This window comes from Delphinus delphis, chromosome 6 (genome assembly GCF_949987515.2).
Source record: "Delphinus delphis chromosome 6, mDelDel1.2, whole genome shotgun sequence".
NCBI classification, from domain to species: domain Eukaryota; kingdom Metazoa; phylum Chordata; class Mammalia; order Artiodactyla; family Delphinidae; genus Delphinus; species Delphinus delphis.
The window spans coordinates 112484494-112504487 of record NC_082688.1 but is presented as its reverse complement, the minus strand read 5'-3'; the positions used below and the strand labels follow the sequence as shown (position 1 = coordinate 112504487).

General features: G+C 37.1%; 1 protein-coding gene across 3 annotated transcripts in view; it reads right to left on the bottom strand.

The window, feature by feature from the left end:
* NEK1 (NIMA related kinase 1) overlaps nucleotides 1-19994 on the bottom strand; it is a 231692-nt gene that overhangs the window by 160387 nt on the left and 51311 nt on the right. For all 3 annotated transcript variants that reach the window (XM_060015311.1, XM_060015312.1, XM_060015309.2), the window contains 5 exons: nucleotides 9096-9179; nucleotides 6597-6664; nucleotides 6385-6471; nucleotides 4353-4407; nucleotides 2040-2240 (listed from right to left, as the gene is read on the bottom strand). In XM_060015311.1, the coding sequence (XP_059871294.1) occupies nucleotides 2040-2240; nucleotides 4353-4407; nucleotides 6385-6471; nucleotides 6597-6664; nucleotides 9096-9179 (495 nt within the window). The remainder of the gene's footprint in view (nucleotides 1-2039; nucleotides 2241-4352; nucleotides 4408-6384; nucleotides 6472-6596; nucleotides 6665-9095; nucleotides 9180-19994) is intronic.

Here is a 19994-nt window from a genome sequence, read left to right as displayed (position 1 = left end):
TATAAGTGGCCTTTAACCGCCAAATTTTAATTGGCTTTCTTGCTTACTAATGTGTTTTCCTGGATGTTAACAGTTAAATCCACATCTCTGTTTTCTAAAGATTGTTTGTTCATACGGATGTTCTGTTAAAAGCCAGAGGATATACGACACTTCCCTCTCATCTCATGAACATATAAAAGTAATAAAACTATGATTTTGCTAGATATCTGATTTATACAAGAGTATAAATGATCACTGTTGATCATTTAAATCAACAAAGGCCACACAAACTACGTAAAATAATTCCACTTTCAGGTGATCATATTTATATCAATAACTTACACTAATTGACTTGATATAGATTTTTGATAAATCCTGTCAAAATAAAATTCAACACAACAAATATTTATTATGCACCTATATGCGAGTACTAGAGGAGGAATCATGAGTCAATAATCTATCACACATACATATAAATGCCCACACATCAGCGGTTTCCAATCATTTTCTGTTAGAGAAAAAACAATTACAATCATATGAATTATAAAGATAACATATTTATATTAGCATAATAAAGTGATATACTGATAATATTTAATATATATTGAGTATTCTGAGTACTTATTAAGTATGAGACATCAGGCACTTCACATGCAGTGTCACTTTTGATTCTCAAACCGCCTCATGATGTAGGTACATTTACAATCCCATTGTTCACAGGTGAGGAAAGGGAAGCACAGAAGTGTTCAATAATCTTACTGTCAGAAACCAGAGAAGACAGAGAGTACAGAAAGACGGGTGTCAGGGCTGGGGAGAGGGGAAGCGGAGTTACTGGTTAATGGGTATAGAGTCTGTTTTCCAAGATGAAAAGAGTTAGACGGATGTCGTGACTGCTGTACAGCATTATGAATGTAGTTAATGCTACTGAACTGCGTACTCAAAACTCGTCACAGTGATAAATTTTATGTTATGTCTATTTTACCACAATAAAATAAATTGGAAAACCAAATGAGAGGAACACAGAGACAGAGGAGTAACTGTACTGAGGCGACGACGTTAGGGAACGTATACTTGGTCTTCGCTCAGTTCTTGGCACACAGCCCTCAAATCCCTGTTATTCCCTCAGCGGGAAGAGTACAAAAGTGTCTGTTGTTGTTCAAAACAAGCCCCTTTCAAACACACCTGAATTTATGTTAATAACATGATGTCTGGAAAGCACCTAAGGGCGGAGGCTGGTGACAAGGAAACCAACCACCTGACTAGAGGGTTAAAACTTTCAGTGCCGCTCCCCTCCCCTACCCAGGAGAGGAAAGGGGCTAGAGCCAATCACCAAGAGTCAATGATTTAACTGACCATGCCTACTAATGAAGCCTCCATAAAAACCAAAAGAACAGGGTTCAGAGAGCCTCTGAGTCGGTGAACATTCAAAGAGGGACCCCAGTTTCTACACTCGGGACCTTTCCGGACCTCGCCATACGCACCTCTTCACCTGGCTGTTCATCTATATCCCTTATCCTATGCTTTATAATAAACTGGTGAACGTAAGTAAATGTTTCTCTGAGTTCTGTGAGCCGCTCCAGCAAGCATGTTAATCAAACCAGAGGAAGGGGTAATGGGCACCTCTGATTTATAAGTCGCTCAGAAGCACAGGTGGCAACCTGTGACTTAAACTGGCTTCTGAAGTGGGGGTGGTCTTGTGGGAGAGACGGAGCCCTTAACCTGTGGGATCTGATGTGATCTCCAGGTACACAGGGTCAGGGCTGGAATGAATTCTGCTTGGTATGTAAAAACTGCCACACATTTGGTGATGAGAAGTTCAGAAGTTCAGCAGTAAGTGTTAAGAGGAAACACAGAAGGTATGTTTTCCCTCCTATAGATGCACAGCTCAAAAGCAGACAGCAAGGGGAAGAGCTATGTGAGAACAGAAAGTAAGCTGACGCCAATGTAAAGGCAAGCATTCCCCCACAGCTGCGATGTGCTCTCCTCCAAAGAGGAGGCCACGTCCCAGCCAAGCACCATAACCCTACTGTTCAATTTAATTATAAAATAAAAAAACATACCTGAGGGGAGAGAAACTTTTCAATGCGTTTGGCTATAAAACCTTTCTCCAATATGGAGTTGACTGATGGTCTATCCCTAGGATTTCTTTTAAATAGTTGAGAGAGCAAACTGCGGAGATCATAAGAATAATGCAAAGACACGGGTGGAAAAGATCCAGATATGATCTTCAGTACCAGGTTTTTCATATTGCCAGCTTCAAACTAAAATCCAGAAAATAAATTAACATATATGAAACAGAAGTCGAAAATGTCAGTTTCAACAATGAGAAACAGTACTTTTCCTATCAATATAGAACAGAATTGCAACCCTCTTCCCAGTTTTAATCAGTACATGCTCTCTAGAGCAAGGTTCACTTGGTTATTTACAAACACATTTGAAAGAGAGTATCAGTCCTCATAAAATGGTACAACTCGCTATAAGATTAACTTTTACTTATTCAAAAAACTAAAAGATGGGATATAGGTATCAATTAAAGAGTTTATAAAAATGTAACAGTAATCAAGATGGTAAAACAAGCAAACCTGGTAGTCTTCATTTAACACCTGCCTTCCTGTGCCCCTGCTATAGCAACTAGAACAAGAAATTAACTACAGAACTAAAACTATTTGGTAAAAATATAATAAATAAAGGTACTGATTAAGTTCCTTTTATACACTGCTCATTATTACTTTTAAGTGTGTGATGCTCCCAAAAGCCACGCGATCAGCGATGTGGCAAATATTCCAAAGGGGAATATAAGCCTTATCAATGGGAATATATATTTTAGGATTAAACACAATATAAACTCTAACTGAAGTGGGGAGGAAAAGAGGTGGGGCAGTTTAAAATCTAAAGATGATTTCATTTTGAAAGTAAAATTAAGCTTTTGACATCTCAGCTAAAATAGTATAGAACAGTTGTACACTATCAATATGTTCTTAATGCACACGTTAAGAAAACAAAACATGCTATAAGTTAGGCACTGGTGATTATATCCAAGTATAAAAGAGTTCTGTTAAATGTGGAATTCTAGCATTTAAAATATGATATTGTTTACTAAGATTTGAGTACAATTCCATCATCTAGAAATACGTATATATCTAAGAAGGAATCCTAAATGCAGAAATAGGTTATTACTCTATTCTTTCATTACAATGAAGTTTTATTTCTCTCTCAACTGATAAGCTCTTCATAAATAAAGGTTAATGAAGTACTTAATTTTATGTGTCCACTTAAGGGAAAAAAATTCCAAAATACAGAAACAATGGTGACAGAACAATGTATTGTAAATGAAAAGACTTTCTAAAAATGTGTAGATTTAGACGTACATGACTGTGTGTCACAGAAAAACTGACCAATTCCTTAAAGTACAGATCTAATATCCACCAGGCCATATCACTTTGGCAGTCTGTTTTTTTCCTTCAGAAAAATAAAATCTTAAGGGAATACAGTAGAAGAGTATGCAACTATGAATAATCACAACAAAGAAAAATACTCCCCAAATAATATCAGGCAATAAAAACAAACTATAAAACTGCTTATACCATATAACCAAAATCTTGAGGGAAAAAAACCAAAAACTCATTTTATAAATTATTCTATAAGTCTAGAAGGAAACAAAATATTACAAGTAATCATTATTGGCTGGAAGAATTGCTTTTGATATTTATTCACTTACTTATATTTTAATCTCTTCCCTTAAGTTTTCTGTAATGAAAATATATTATTGCTTAATCAGTGGGGGAAGCATTTTAAAAAGATTTTTAAATGGAAAGTGATTAAAATTCAACCTATTTTGGACAAGAACTCCCCCTTTTTGGTGAATTATGTGTTATCTCAAAAGAATCTCAACAGTGAAATTTTTAAATACTCCGAATTAAACATTATTTAAATTGATAAAATCCCCCCTCAACGAATATGCTGAGATATGTTCTTTAGATAATTTCAATTCCAAACTCAAATAATTTGGATGCTTTGAGAAAAACTGCTAAAATGAAATTAATAAAGTTTGTTAAGCTGAAATATCAAATTCATACGTGAGTTTAACATTAAAAAGACAGCAAATGTGTCTTTAGAAATAATTTTCTGGAATAAAGTATGATATATGTATTATAATAACATATATAATATGTATATGTAATATATGCATACATATTAAGGGAAAATTGATTTAAATTTATACCTCAGAAAAGAAGAGAAATTTATAAACCGACAGAGAAGAATTTCTAGCACAAGAGGGTCATCTGAAAGATGGCATATGATTTTTTAAAATCAGAAACATTATACGTACTTTTTGACAAAATTTTTAAAGTATCTCAGAAACTTCTACTTACTGCATGTTTAAGCGTGCACATCTCATAAAGGACACACCCCAGAGCCCAAATGTCACTAGAAAAGAGAAAAATAAGAGATCTTCTCTAAATATCAGAATTTACTTTAAAAGGTTTTTTAACTTAAAGGAGACAAAAGCAGCATAAAAATGCTTTGCAAAAATATGTGTTCCATAAAACATGACCTTTCAAACTTAAAATTACAACCATAACCAAATGACAAAAGCAGCTATCCCAGATTAGAAAAATAACAGTTGCCCAAGTAATTACTTTAAAAGTTTCATTAAAGAAATCTAATATTTAAAAGGACAAAAATCAGTAAATTTCATGGATGCTTCATTTAGTTTTTTTATTTTGCATAAATCAAAATGTTTTGTTCAATTATTTGCAAAATACCACAATTTCTTAAATACTATAAAAGCAAAATACTGTTTTAATGAAGAAAATATTAATTTACTAAAATTAAATCTGAAACAAATCTCTGACAGCCAACTAACATATGTAAATACATTAATTTATTTTCCCCTAATTTAAAGACTTAGTTACACTATCTTCTTTATCCACACTCTCTTCCGCTCTTTAATCTTAAACAGATAGTTCTGTAACTAAAAGACTACTTCTATTTTTAAAAGGAAAAAACCCCATAATTTAGAGCTACAGTGGTCCTTGGAAGTCAAAAAAAAGAAAAACAAAACCACTGCTCCTGGAAGTTGAACTTATTGAAAAAGAATAAAGCCCATTATCGAAATCCTAAAGTTATCTTTACCCAAACTCTCACAAAAATCTACAAATATAAACCTGTAACCTCCAAAATTTGTTTAATTTTAAGATTCAACTACGAAAAAAATGTAAATGTAATTAAGCTTTTAGTAACTTGTACATGTTACAAACTAAAAGCTATAAACAAAAACATTAAACTAATGATCTTATCAATAAAATACTTTAAAATACATTTGGGAAAATATGAATTTCAAAATATAATTGATGATGTTCATGCATTACATTTTTAAAGCATTTTTCCCACAAAACCAATTTTACATAAAATTCTCCAAGGGATGATCAAATCCATTTCAAATTTAAAGACTAATATTTTCACAGTTGAGTTATCCACAAGACACAGAAACAGCATTAAAATGTAAAATTACTTTAGCTCAAAGAAAATACTATTTTCTTTTAGAATATCTACTAATAATACACTGCATGGACTTGACTGATCATTGTAATTTAAACTGATCTTAAATACATTCCTCGGATGACGTTCTCAGACCTTCTGCTCGGGTCTGAAACACAGCTTCCTCTCTATCCTCAAAAAAAAAGGGGGGGGGGGCAGGGGGATAGCACCCATGAACACATGCATTATTGCCAGCTACCACTTTCTTCCTTTCAGCTTCTAAGGGTGCTTTCAAAATTAAGACCAATGCTTCTTGGTTGGCATTTTTAAATTAGTGAGTATGAGAGAAAATAAAGGGTAACTGGAATTCAGTGGCAGAATTCCTCTTCCCAACACACATATTGGTCAATCTGTTAGCCATAATACGGCCCAGTGATTAGGAATTCGTGCTTCGGAGCCAGATGCCTGGGACTTTGAAGTTATTTTACCTCTTTCTGCATTTGGTTTCTTTATAAGGAAAGGAGGAATGAATAATACCTACAACTCACAAGGTTATCGTGAAGATAAAAAGAGTTAATGCGTAAAATGCATTTAAAACAGTGCCTGGCATATAGTAAGTGTTCAATAAATATTAACTATGATAATTCAATAAGTGACTATTACAAACAGAAAGACAAAGAAAGCACTCTATTTCCCATTATAGCTTAAATAATAAAGTGATTCTATAGTTCCTTCAGCAAGATAGTGAAATAGCTGCTTTATAATTCCCCTCATTATATACTAAAAAAGTGTATATACATATGTATATATATGTCTACATATGTGCATTACCGATTTTGAATAATATTCTGAAGTTTAATAAAGACAGTACAACAGAGAAAGATGTAAAGGAAATAAACACATAATGAATATCATTTTAAATACCTTTTATTATTATATGGTTTGTTTTCACAGATTTCGGGTGACAAGTAGTATGGGGTCCCTATGCAAGTCCGAACCAGCTCCACAGTACTAGAACAAAAGAGAGTTACTGGAGAAGCTTAAGACATTTAAAGACATTACCACACATACATCACCAGGGATTAAAATTTCACTGAAGACATTATAGCAAACCAAAGTTTAAAACTGTATGTTACCTATTAAGAACTCTAGCAATTCCAAAATCTCCAAGTTGTATCGTCCCATCTTTGGTTAAAAATATGTTCTGTAAAAGAGATGAAAAAAAAAGCCAGAAATATTGCTACAGTCCAGTTCTTAGTCTACGACTTCTGTCATAAAAATGAATCCACTTAAAAAATAATGCTGGGACAAGTGGATATCCACATGCGAAAGAATGAATGTAGACCCCTATCTCACACCATAAGCAAAAATTAACTCAGAATGGATTCTAGACCTAAATGTGAGAACTATAAAACTCCTAGAGGAAAATACAGGAGTAAATCTCCATGCCACTGGGTTACGCAATGATTTCTTAGATATGACACCAAAAGCACAAGCAAAAAAAGAAAATACAGATAAATTGGATTTCATTAAATTAAAAACTTTTGTGCAAAGGACACCATCAAGAAAGTAAACAGACAACCCACAGAATTGGGGAAAATATTTGCAAATCACGTATCTGACAAAGAATCTGCATCCAGCATAAAGAACTCTTACAACTCAGTAATAACCAAAGACAACCCAATTTTAAAATAGGCACAGTCATATATTGTATGATCCATTTGTATCAAATGTCCAGAATAGGCAAATCCAGAGAGACAGAAAGCATACCACCGGTTTCCAATGCTCTATCATCAAACTGCGGAGCCAGGAGTTTGTGGGATTACATGAATTAAACTCCGTTATCAGTCAGATGTGAACCAAGCACATGCTCACAGCCAAAGACGGCACAAGGCAGGGTTGAGTGGAATGGAGTAAAATGGTCTGAAATGGGATTAGGAGGCTGAGGGTCGGGAGACAGGAAAGATGGGGTAGGGAGCCCCACCATAGTCCCTCTCCTTCCCACTACTCATCCTGGGGCTACAAGGCTACATAAGCAGCTGCAGGCCTAAGGACGTAAGAAGACAGACACTCGGCCCTGACATCAGGAAACAAAGCCCCTCTGTACTACCCACTCTGGGAAGGGCGTGAGCCCAAGTGAGGCAAACGTGAAAGAAACCTCGATGCAAAGATGAGTGAGCTGTGGGGACAAAGTATCTCCCACAAAAGAATCCAACACATGTGAAGAAAGCTACTGCAAAGAAAAACAACCAATAAAATAACCAGAACCAGAATTCACTACAGACAGAATTAGTTTTATAAAGCAATCCAATAAAAATTTTGAAGTAAATATATTTAGAAACTTGCGAAGAAATAAATGAAGAAATAAATATGCATTTGAAAAGAACAAGACATTATGAAATAAAACCCAATTACAATAAGAACAGATCTATATGAAAAACCATTTAGAAACCTTGGAGAGAAAAAAAGTCATAATAAAGTCAACAGATGAGAAAAGCACTAGTTTACACAAAATTTCAAAGGGATTTAGTTAACTAGAAGATAGGTCGAAAAATTCATGTAGAATACAACTGAGAGAGACACAAAATGTGAAAGAACAAATAAGACACTTGAAGGGACAAATTAAGAAGCTCCAACGTGTGTCTAGAAAAAAATCCGAGACAACTGTGAAAGTAGCAAAAAGAGAAATAATATTTGAAAAAATATAACTAAACATTTTCTACAACATTTCTAGAAGAAATATACATTCTCAAAAGTATACAGCATAATGAGTAAAAGTGAGCCTCACCAATTCACAAACTATGAAATTTCAGAACCATGGGACAGAGAGAATATCTTAAATGGGTCAGAGAGAAGAAACAAGGGCAAGAGATTGCAAATTCCTAAACTGCAACACAAGAAGCCAAAAGACAAATGGGCAACATCTTAAAAATTCTGTAAGAAAACAATTTCTAACCAGAAGTTGATAACCAAATTCTCATCAAAGTTAGAGAATCTTGGACTTCCCTTGTGGCGTAGTGGTTAAGAATCCACCTGCCAAGGCAGGGGACACAGGTTCAAACCCTGGTCTGGGAAGATCCCACATGCTGTGGAGCAACTAAGCCCATGCACCACAACTACTGAGCCTGTGCTCTAGAACCCGCGAGCCATAACTACTGAGCCCACGCACCTAGAGCCCATGCTCCACAAGAGAAGCCACCACAATGAGAAGCCCACACACCGCAACAAAGAGTAGCCCCCGCTCACCGCAACTATAGAAAGCCTGCGCAAAGCAAAGACCCAATGTAGCCAAAAATAAATAAATAAAAAGTAAATAAATTTTTTCAAAAATTAAAAAAAATAAAGTAGGAGAATCTTCAAACATGCAAAATCTCAAAAAAAACAAAAAACAAATCCCTTCCACATAACCATTGTTTTGGATTTCTTCCATCATAATGAAAGAGTAGGACATGAAAAGCAGGCAAAGACCTAACACACGAAGCCTGTGTGATATTCAGGGTTACAGTGGAGCGGGGACCGTGAAGGGAGAAGACAGTCGGACGCAGACTGCACCAAGCTCAAACATTCTAGCCCAAGACAATGCTGGCCCCATGTCCACATCCACTGAGAAGTTAGTAGTGACATAATAAACTTACCTGTGATTTTATGTCTCGATGAAGAATTTTTCTATCATGTACATGTTTCAGGGCCAAACATATCTGTACAAACCAGTCCAAAATCTAGGGGGTAAAAATAAGATCTGTCATTTCTTTTAAAATTTACATTTCACAGTAGTCTTTCCTTGATCATTAAAATGCTTCAGAAGTATTCAGGGATGAGGGGAACTAAATCCTTAAAATAATCAGGCTATAATGTTTCACTTCACTGTACTGTAATTAATGTCACCAACATTAGGTAGATATTCGAGCCAACTGACACATTATGTGCAGCACACATGGTAAGTTTAAATGTAAGACACTGCTACTGAAGCATCTCCTATAAATCAGAATTAATATGGAAAGAAATTTCCAGAGAAAAGTGAAAAATGGAATTACTTTATATTTTAGCATAGTACGACGGTGACTTTTCTTTGTTGTTAAATATATCTTTTTTTCTATATACGTAAGTAAAAATCATAAGACGAAAAATATTAGGCTGGAAATTTGGAAGACATCTCTGACTTTTTTCTCGTGCCCCATTCATCACATAAAAACACACACTCTGGAGTTAGCCACTTGAAAGTAAAAAGGCTGGATTTCTACCTCACTCCTAACACCAAAAATATTCCAAGTAGATGGCATTTTTAAACATGAAAAAATTAAAGTTTAAAGAGAGGAAGAAAACATAGGTTAATTTTCTATACTCTCTGACTGACGCAGGACTTCCAAAACATGATACCAAACCCACAAGTCACAAGAAAAGTTCCCTATATAAATTTTAAAACACCTGAATGGCAAAATATACAATTCAATTTAATAATAATTTGAGAAAATACCTGCAACATAACTGATAGATTGCTAATCCTCTAATACACAACAGCTCTTCGACATCACTGAGAAAAACATGGCAGCCAAAATAAGAAGTGGACAGAAGACAGGAAAGGCAAATGACAGAGGAAACATAAGCCAATCAACACATAAACCAAATACTAACTTCCCTCCAAATTAAGAAAATAGCAATTAAACAAGATACCACTGTAACCTGACAAAGATGAAGTGATAAACAATGTTGGCCAGGATGTGAGGAAATAAGTCTTTGCATACCCTGTTTGTGAGAAAGTTAATTACAGTTACTTGGTAAAAATTTTAAATTCACATACCATTTGAAAGAGCAGCTGAAATTTCAAATTTATCCTAAAGATAAAATGTCATAAATACAAAAGAATATGTACAAGGATGTGTACTCCAGCATTGTTGCTCCACCTAAACATCATCAAGAGCCTGGGAAAATATCACAATTGGAATCACTAGAATTCTATGCAGCCACTGGGAAGAAGGAAGTACTTCTATGTACATACACTGTGAAGGGAAAAGAAGAAAGTCACAGCACGGTATGCAGAGCGCACTCCTTTTTTTAAGTCTCTTTCTGTCTGTAACGTACCAGAACTCTGTATAATTGTTTACAACTGTGTGCTGTGTGTAGGGAGGATGCGCAGAAGGTCAGCTACCCAGTTAACAGTGTCTTCTTCTTCAGGGAAGTATATTTTCAGAAGAATGAATGAAAGGCAAGTAGCAGGCTTTACTTTTTATTCTTACATATTCAGTATTTTTTTTAAAGAACAAATGTTACATTAAAGTAACCTAAAATTAGAGACTCTGGGAGGGCTCATGCCAAGGAGTACTTCCCAGAACTTCTGCTGCCAGTGTCCTTATTCCCATGGTGAGCCACAGCCACCGCCCACCTCTGCAGGAGACCGTCCAACCCTAGCAGGCCAATGAATTGGGAGACAAAGGATAACAACTTTATTCAGTGAGCAGAGAGTCCAAGAAGATGGCAGACTAATGTCCCAGAGAACCATCCTGCCAGGCTCTGAATGCTAGTTTCTTTTACAGAACAAAGAGGCATTATAAGATTCAGGCTGCTAATGTTGGCATATGTGCATTTAGCCTTAAAAGAGATTAACTTGAGAAGCAAGAAGAACTACAATCCTGCAGCCTGTGGAACAAAAACCACATTCACAGAAAGTCAGACAGGATGAAAAGGCAGAGGGCTATGTACCAGATGAAGGAACAAGATAAAACCCCAGAAAAACAACTAAATGAGGTGGAGATAGGCAACCTTCCAGAAAAAGAATTCAGAAAAATGATAATGAAGATGATCCAGGACCTCAGAAAAAGAATGGAGGCAAAGATTGAGAAGATGCAAGACATGTTTAACGAAGAATTAAAGAACAAACAAACAGAGATGAACAATACAATAACTGAAATGAAAACTACACTAGAAGGGACCAATAGCAGAATAACTGAGGTAGAAGAACGGATAAGCTACCTGGAAGACAGAATGGTGGAATTCACTGCTGCGGAAGAGAATAAGGAAAAAAGAATGAAGACAGCCTAAGAGACCTCTGGGACAACATTAAACTCAACAACATTCACATTACAGGGTTCCCAGGAGGAGAAGAGAGAGACAAAGGACCCAAGAAAATATATGAAGAGATTATAGTCGAAAATTTCCCTATCATGGGAAAGGAAATAGCCACCCAAGTCCAGGAAGCGCAGAGAGTCCCGGGCAGGATAAACCCAAGGAGAAACACGCCGAGACACATAGTAATCAAATTGGCAAAAATTAAAGACAAAGAAAAATTATTGAAAGCAGCAAGGGAAAAAAGAAAAATAACACATAAGGGAACTCCCATAGGTTAACAGCTGATTTTTCAGCAGAAGCTCTACAAGCCAGAAGGGAGTGTCATGATATACTTAAAGTGATGAAAGGGAAGAACTTACAACCAAGATTACTCTACCCGGCAAGGATCTCATTCAGATTTGATGGAGATATCAAAAGCTTTACAGACAAGCAAAAGCTAACAGAATTCAGCACCACCAAACCAGCTCTACAAATGCTCAAGGAATTTCTCTAAGTGGGAAACACAAGAGAATAAAAGGAACTACAAAAACAAATCCAAAATAATTAAGAAAATGGTCATAGGAACATACATATTGATAATTACCTTAAACGTGAATGGATTAAATGTTCCAACCAAAAAAACACAGGCTTGCTAAATGGATACAAAAACAAGGCCCATATATATGCTGTCTACAGGAGACCCACTTCAGACCAAGGGACACATACAGACTGAAAGTGAGGGGATGGAAAAAGATATTCCGTGCAAATGGAAATCAAAAGAAAGCTGGAGTAGCAATACTCATGTCAGATAAAATAGACTTTAAAATAAAGAATGTTACAAGAGACAAGGAAGGGCACTACATAACGATCAAGGGATCAATCCAAGAAGAAGATATAAGAATTACAAATATATATGCACCCAATACAAGAGCACCTCAATACATAAGGCAACTGCTAACAGCTATAAAAGAGGAAATCGACAGTAACACAATAATAGTGGGGGACTTTAACACCTCACTTACACCAATGGACACATAATCCAAAATGAAAATAAATAAAGAAACAGAAGCTTTAAATGACACAATAGACCAGATGGATTTAATTGATATTTATAGGACATTCCATCAAAAAACGGCAGATTACACTTTCTTCTCAAGTGAGCATGGAACATTCTCCAGAATAGACCACATCTTGGGCCACAAATCAAGCCTCAGTAAATTTAAGAAAACTGAAATCATATCAAGCATCTTTTCTGACCACAGTGCTATGAGATTAGAAATGAATCACAGGGAAAAAAAACGTAAAAAACACAATCACATGGAGGCTAAACAATACGTTACTAAATAACCAAGAGATCACTGAAGAAATCAAAGAGGAAATCAAAAAATAACTACAGACAAATGACAATGAAAACACAATGATCCAAAACCTATGGGATGCAGGAAAAGCAGTTCTAAGAGGGAAGTTTATAGCTATATAAGCCTACCTCAAGAAACAAGAAAAATCTCAAATAAACAAGCTAAACTTACACCTAAAGGACCTAGAGAAAGAAGAACAAGCAAAACCCAAAGTTAGCAGAAGGAAAGAAATTGTAAAGATCAGATCAGAAATAAATGAAATAGAAACAAAGAAAACAATAGCAAAGATCAATAAAACTAAAAGCTGGTTCTTTGAGAAGATAAACAAAATTGATAAACCATTAGCCAGACACATCAAGAAAAAGAGGGAGAAGACTCAAATCAATAAAATTAGAAATGAAAAAGGGGAAGTTACAACATACATCATAGAAATACAAAGCATCCTAAGAGACTACTACAAGCAACTCTATGCCAATAAAATGGACAACCTGGAAGACATGGACAAATTCTTAGAAATGCACAACCTGCCGAGACTGAATCAGGAAGAAATAGAAAATATGAACAGACCAATCACAAGCACTGAAATTGAAACTGTGATTAAAAATCTTCCAACAAACAAAAGCCCAGGACCAGATGGCTTCACAGGCGAATTCTATCAAACATTTAGAGAAGGGCTAACACCTATCCTTCTCAAAGTCTTCCAAAATATAGCAGAGGGAGGAACACTCCCAAACTCATTCTACGAGGCCACCATCACCCTGATACGAAAACCAGACAAGGATGTCACAAAGAAAGAAAACTACAGGCCAATATCACTGATGAACATAGATGCAAAAATCCTCAACGAAATCCTAGCAAACAGAACCCAACAGCACATTAAAAGGATCATACACCATGATCAAGTGGGATTATTCCAGGAATGCAAGGATTCTTCAATATACGCAAATCAATCAACGTGATACACCATATTAACAAACTGAAGGAGAAAAACCACATGATCATCTCAACAGATGCAGAGAAAGCTTTCGACAAAATTCAACACCCATTTATGATAAAAACCCTGCAGAAAGTAGGCATAGAGGGAACTTTCCTCAACATAATATAGGCCATATATGACAAACCCACAACCAACATCATCCTCAATGGTGAAAAACTGAAAGCATTTCCACTAAGATCAGGAACAAGACAAGGGTGCCCACTCTCACCACTCTTATTCAACATAGTTTTGGAAGTTTTAGCCACAGCAATCAGAGAAGAAAAGGAAATAAAGGAATCCAAATCGGAAAAGAAGAAGTAAACCTGTCACTGTTTGTAGATGACATGATACTATACATAGAGAATCCTAAAGATGCTACCAGAAAACTACTAGAGCTAATCAATGAATTTGGTAAAGTAGCAGGATACAAAATTAATGCACAGAAATCTCTGGCATTCCTATACACTAATGATGAAAAATCTGAAAGTGAAATCAAGAAAACACTCCCATTTACCATTGCGAGAAAAAGAGTAAAATATCTAGGAATAAACCTACCTACGGAGACAAAAGACCTGTATGCAGAAAAATATAAGACGCTGATGAAAGAAATTAAAGATGATACCAACGGATGGAGAGATATAGCATGTTCTTGCATTGGAAGAATCAATATTGTGAAAATGACTCTACTACCCAAAGCAATCTACAGATTCAATGCAATCCCTATCAAATTACCAATGGCATTTTTTACAGAACTAGAACAAAAAATCTTAAAATTTGTATGGAGACACAAAAGACCCCAAAGAGCAAAAGCAATCTTGAGCGAAAAAAATGGAGTGGGAGGAATCAGACTCCCTGACTTCAGACTATACTACAAAGCTACAGTAATGAAGACAATATGGTACTAGCACAAAAACAGAAACATAGATCAATGGAAGAAGATAGAAAGCCCAGAGATAAACCCACACACCTATTGTCAACTAATCTATGACAAAGGAGGCAAGGATATACAATGCAGAAAAGTTTCTTCAATAAGTGGTGCTGGGAAAACTGGACAGCTACATGTAAAAGAATGAAATTAGAATACTCCCTAACACCAAACACAAAAATAAACTCAAAATGGATTAGAGACCTAAATGTAAGACCAGACAGTATAAAACTCTTAGAGGAAAACATAGGAAGAACACGCTTTGACATAAATCACAGCAAGATCTTTTTTGATCCACCTCGTTGAGTAATGGAAATAAAAACAAAAGTAAACAAATGGGACCTAATGAAACTTAAAAGCTTTTGCACAGCAAAGGAAACCATAAACAAGATGAAAAGACAACCCTCAGAATGGGAGAAAATATTTGCAAATGAGTCAACGGACAAAGGATTAATCTGCAAAATATATAAACAGCTCATGCAGCTCAATATTAAAGAAACAAACAACCCAATCCAAAAATGGGCAGAAGACCTAAATAGACATTTCTCCAAAGCAGACATACAGATGGCCAAGAAGCAAATGAAAAGCGGCTCAACATCACCAATTATTAGAGAAATGCAAATCAAAACTACAATGAGGTATCACCTCACACCAGTCAGAATGGGCATCATCAGAAAATCTGTAAACAATAAATGATGGCGAGGGTTGGAGAAAAGGAAACCCTCTTGCACTGTTGGTGGGAATGTAAATTGATACAGCCACTATGGAAAACAGTACGGATGTTCCTTAAAAAACTAAAAATAGAATTACCTTATGATGCAGCAATCCCACTACTGGGCATATGCCCAGAGAAAACCATAATTCAAAAAGACACATGCACCCCAATGTTCACTGCAGCACTATTTACAACAGCCAGGCCATGGAAGCAACCTAAATGCCCACCGACAGACAAATGGATAAAGAAGGTGTGGTACATAAACACAATGGAATATTACTCAGCCATAAAAAGGAACGAAATTGGGTCATTTGTTGAGATGTGGATGGATCTAGAGACTGTCATACAGAGTGAAGTAAGTCAGAAAGAGGAAAAAAAAATATCGTATATTAACGCATGTATGTGGAACCTAGAAAAATGGTACAGATGAACCAGTTTGCAGGGCAGAAGTTGAGACACAGATGTAGAGAACAGACGTATGGACACCAAGGGGCAAAAGCCACGGGGGGGTGGGGATGGTGGTGTGATGAATTGGGTGACTGGGATTGACATGTATACACTGATGTGTATAAAATTGATGACTAATAAGAACCTACTGTATAAAAAAAGTAAATAAAATAAAATTCAAAAACAAAGAAACAAAACAAGAAATGTAACGTAAAATTAATTTTTAAATTAATTTTTTAAAAATTAATAAAACAGAATAGTGATGTCTAGGGACGAGGAAAAGGGGGGAGTGGGAACCCGTTGTGGAGCAACAGGCTCTGGACGCGTAGGCTCAGCGGCCATGGCTCACGGGCCTAGCCGTTCTGCGGCACGTGGGATCTTCCTGGACCGGGGCACGAACCCGCGTCCCCTGCATCGGCAGGCGGACTCTCAACCACTGCGCCACCAGGGAATCCCATGTTTTTTTTGTTGTTGTTGTTTTTTGCGGTATGTGGGCCTCTCACTGTTGTGGCCTCTCCCGTTGTGGAGCACAGGCTCCGGACGCGCAGGCTCAGCGGCCATGGCTCACGGGCCTAGCTGCTCTGCGGCATGTGGGATCTTCCTGGACCAGGGCACGAACCCGCGTCCCTTGCATCGGCAGGCAGACTCTCGACCACTGCGCCACCAGGGAAGCCCATGTTTTTTAAAAAACAACCCTCTTGGTTCAGTTCGGTAGATATTTACTGAGGACTACACAAATTTTAAGTTCCTTTCCATATTCACATAAGGCGCTGTAAGTAGAAAAATTAAATATAATTCTCCGAGTTCGTTCATACAGTGGTAGAAATACACTTTTAGACAAATATCTAATAAAATGCACAAATCTTATAACAGCAATGTGCACTGAGAAAGCAATTAACTGCAGCAGGGAGGGGTCAGGAAAAGTATAAAAAGAAAATGAAAATTCAGCTCAGCTGAGTCTTATTGTTATACAGTCTACCTGGAGCACCTGGGACACATGCTAGAAACCACCAATGCCTCGTTTTACAGATTAATGTTTTTCATTACCATATTTCCCATACCTGTACTCCTTTATAATTTGACAAAAATGTATTCAGCACCAACAAGGTACCTGACATGGGCTGGAACTGGCCAAAAAAGTTAATAAAAGAGCTCACAGACCAGGAGTCAGCAAATTTATTCTGTAAAGGGCCAGAGGGTAAATATTTCAGGTTTTGCAGATCCTATGGTCTCTGTCCCAAGTCAAATTTGCCACTGTAGTATAAATGCAGCCAGAGATTATATGCAAACAAATAAGCATGAACTGTTTAAATAAAACTTTATTTACAAACAGAGACGTGGGCCGAGTTTGCTAACCCGCATGAGAGACCAGGAGGGAGATGAGTAAGTAGAGCAGAGGTGATGCTGAGTGTTGACAGCACAGAGGACAACAGCCAACTCAGCCTGGAGGCGATAAAGCAAAACCTGACAGAACACGAGGTTCCAGAGGGAAGTTGTGAGGAGGAGGAGGGCACAGCACAAGTCTGTGCTCCCTCTGTCCGTCTAGTTCAGCCTGTCTTACATCAAGGCTGGAGGGAGGGAAGGCCATTAAATTACAGGCCTGCTTCTAACTGCTCCTCCTCTTCACTTCCTTGTACACATTAATATTTACAAAATAATGTTGGGATAATGGCATTCTCTTGCTCAAAAGAGAATGTCCCTATTTGTCCCTATTTGCCAAATTCCAATGGTATAAAATGCTGAGCCAGCCCAACTAAACACATGGTAATTATCATACACTTGTCTGAATTACAGCTTTACGTGTACGTGTTATTTCCGTTACTATAGACTGCCTTAGAGGACTAAAACAATTCCACAATCCACCTTCTCTGCTCCAAAACTCAGGTTTCTTTGTGCAACGAAATGTGTTAAAATTTACTAAAGTATGCTGTTTTAACATGTTTATTCATTGTAAAAAATTTTTTGAGAAACTTTTACTGCCAAATATTATATTAGTGGAAAAACGGAACTTAGCTTTCTCTCTAATAGAACCGTAAATTGATCTTAGAGCGCCTGTAAGAGGTTATAAGAGCTTACTTACTATTTAACTTCCGTGTAATTTGCCCAGAAAGCAGATATCCCAGGTCCACCAGAATAGTTTTCTCTGCTTTCTACTGACTTTACCGTTTCTGTTTCTGAAGAAAGGTTCCTCACCTATGAGAGTGCTAAGGATCCTTACAATTGTATTACCTTCATGTATATTTAAAAAGATTTTTAATTGTAGTAAAATACACAGAACACAAAATTTACCACCTTAACCATTTTTAAGTGCATACTTCAGTGGTATTAAATACATTCATATTGTTGTACAACTATCACCACCTGTACAACTCTTTTCATCTTGTAAAACTGAAACATTAAATGTTAAACAGTTCTCCACACTCCCCTCTTTCCCTCTTCCCTAAACATCACTATTCTACTTTCTGTCTCTATGATTTTGAGTACTCTAAGTATGTCATACACATGGAATCATGCAGTATTCATCTTTTTGTGACTGGCTTATTTCACTTAACATAATGTTCTCAAGGTCAATCCACTGTAGTATATGTCAGAATTCCCTTCCTTTTATAAGGATGACTGATATGGAGGGTTACTTCTGTCACTTTGCTATTTGTTTTCTATATGCCTTGTGGTTCTTTTGTCCCTATTTCCTGCATTACTGTCTTCTTTGTGCTTAGTTGACATTTGTATTGTGAAACATTTAAATTCGTCTCTCATTTACTTTTTAAAAAAAATTTATTGATTTATTTATCTTTGGCTGTGTTGGCTCTTTGTTGCCGTGCACCGGCTTTCTCTAGTTGCGGCAAGCAGGAGTTACTCTTTGTTGCGGTGCACAGGCTTCTCATCGCGGTGGCTTCTCTTGTTCCAGAGCACGGGGCTCTAGGCACGCGGGCTTCAGTAGTTGTGGCGCGCAGGCTCAGTAGTTGTGGCTTGTGGGCTCTAGAGCGCAGGCTCAGTAGTTGTGGCACACAGGCTTAGCTGCTATGCAGCATGTGGGATCTTCCTGGCTCAGGGCTCGAACCCATGTCCCCTGCACAGCAGGCAGATTCTTAACCATGGTGCCACCAGGAAAGCCCCTCTCATTTCATTTTATATATTGGGTTGGCCAAAAGGTTCGTTCGGTTTTTTTCCATAAGATGGCTCTAGTAGCACTTAGCTGTCTTTAACTTCATTTGAAACAATTTTGTTAGATTGTATGTGACAGCTGTCATATCAGCATGCATTTAAAAAAAGACATCAGGGACTTCCCTGGTGGCGCAGTGGTTAAGAATCCGCCTGCAATGCAGGGGACATGGGTTCGATCCCTGGTCCGGGAAGATCCCACACACCTCAGAGCAACTAAGCCCGTGCACCACAACTACTGAGCTTGCGCTCTAGAGCCCATGAGCCACAACTACTGAGCCCGCATACTGCAACTAATGAAGCCTGTGCACCTAGAGCCCATGCTCTGCGACAAGAAGCCATTGCAATGAGAAGCCCGCGCACCACAACAAAGAGTAGACCCCTGCTCGCCACAACTAGAGAAAGCCCGTGCGCAGCAACGAAGTCCCAAGACCCAATGCAGCCAAAATAAAATTAAAATTAAAAAAGACATCAAAATTGGTGAATTTTTGTGTAGCCATTTAATATTGAAGATGGAAGAGAAAAAGCAACATTTTCAGCATATTATGTTTTATCATTTCAGGAAGGTAAAAAGACAACCGAAATGCAAAAAAAGATTTGTGCAGTGTATGGAGAAGGTGCTCTGACATGTCAAAAGCAGTTTGCACAGTTCCATGATGGAGATTTCTCGCTGGACGATGCTCCACTGTCGGGTAGACCATATGAAGTTGATAGCGATCAAATCGAGACGTTAATTGAGAACAATCAACATTACACCACCTGGGAGTAGCTGACATACTCAGAATATCCAAATCAAGTGCTGAAAATCATTTGCACCAGCTTGGTTATGTGAAACGCTTTGATGTTTGGGTTCCATGTAAGATAAGCGAAAAAACCTTCTTAACTGTATTTCCACAGGCAATTCTTCAC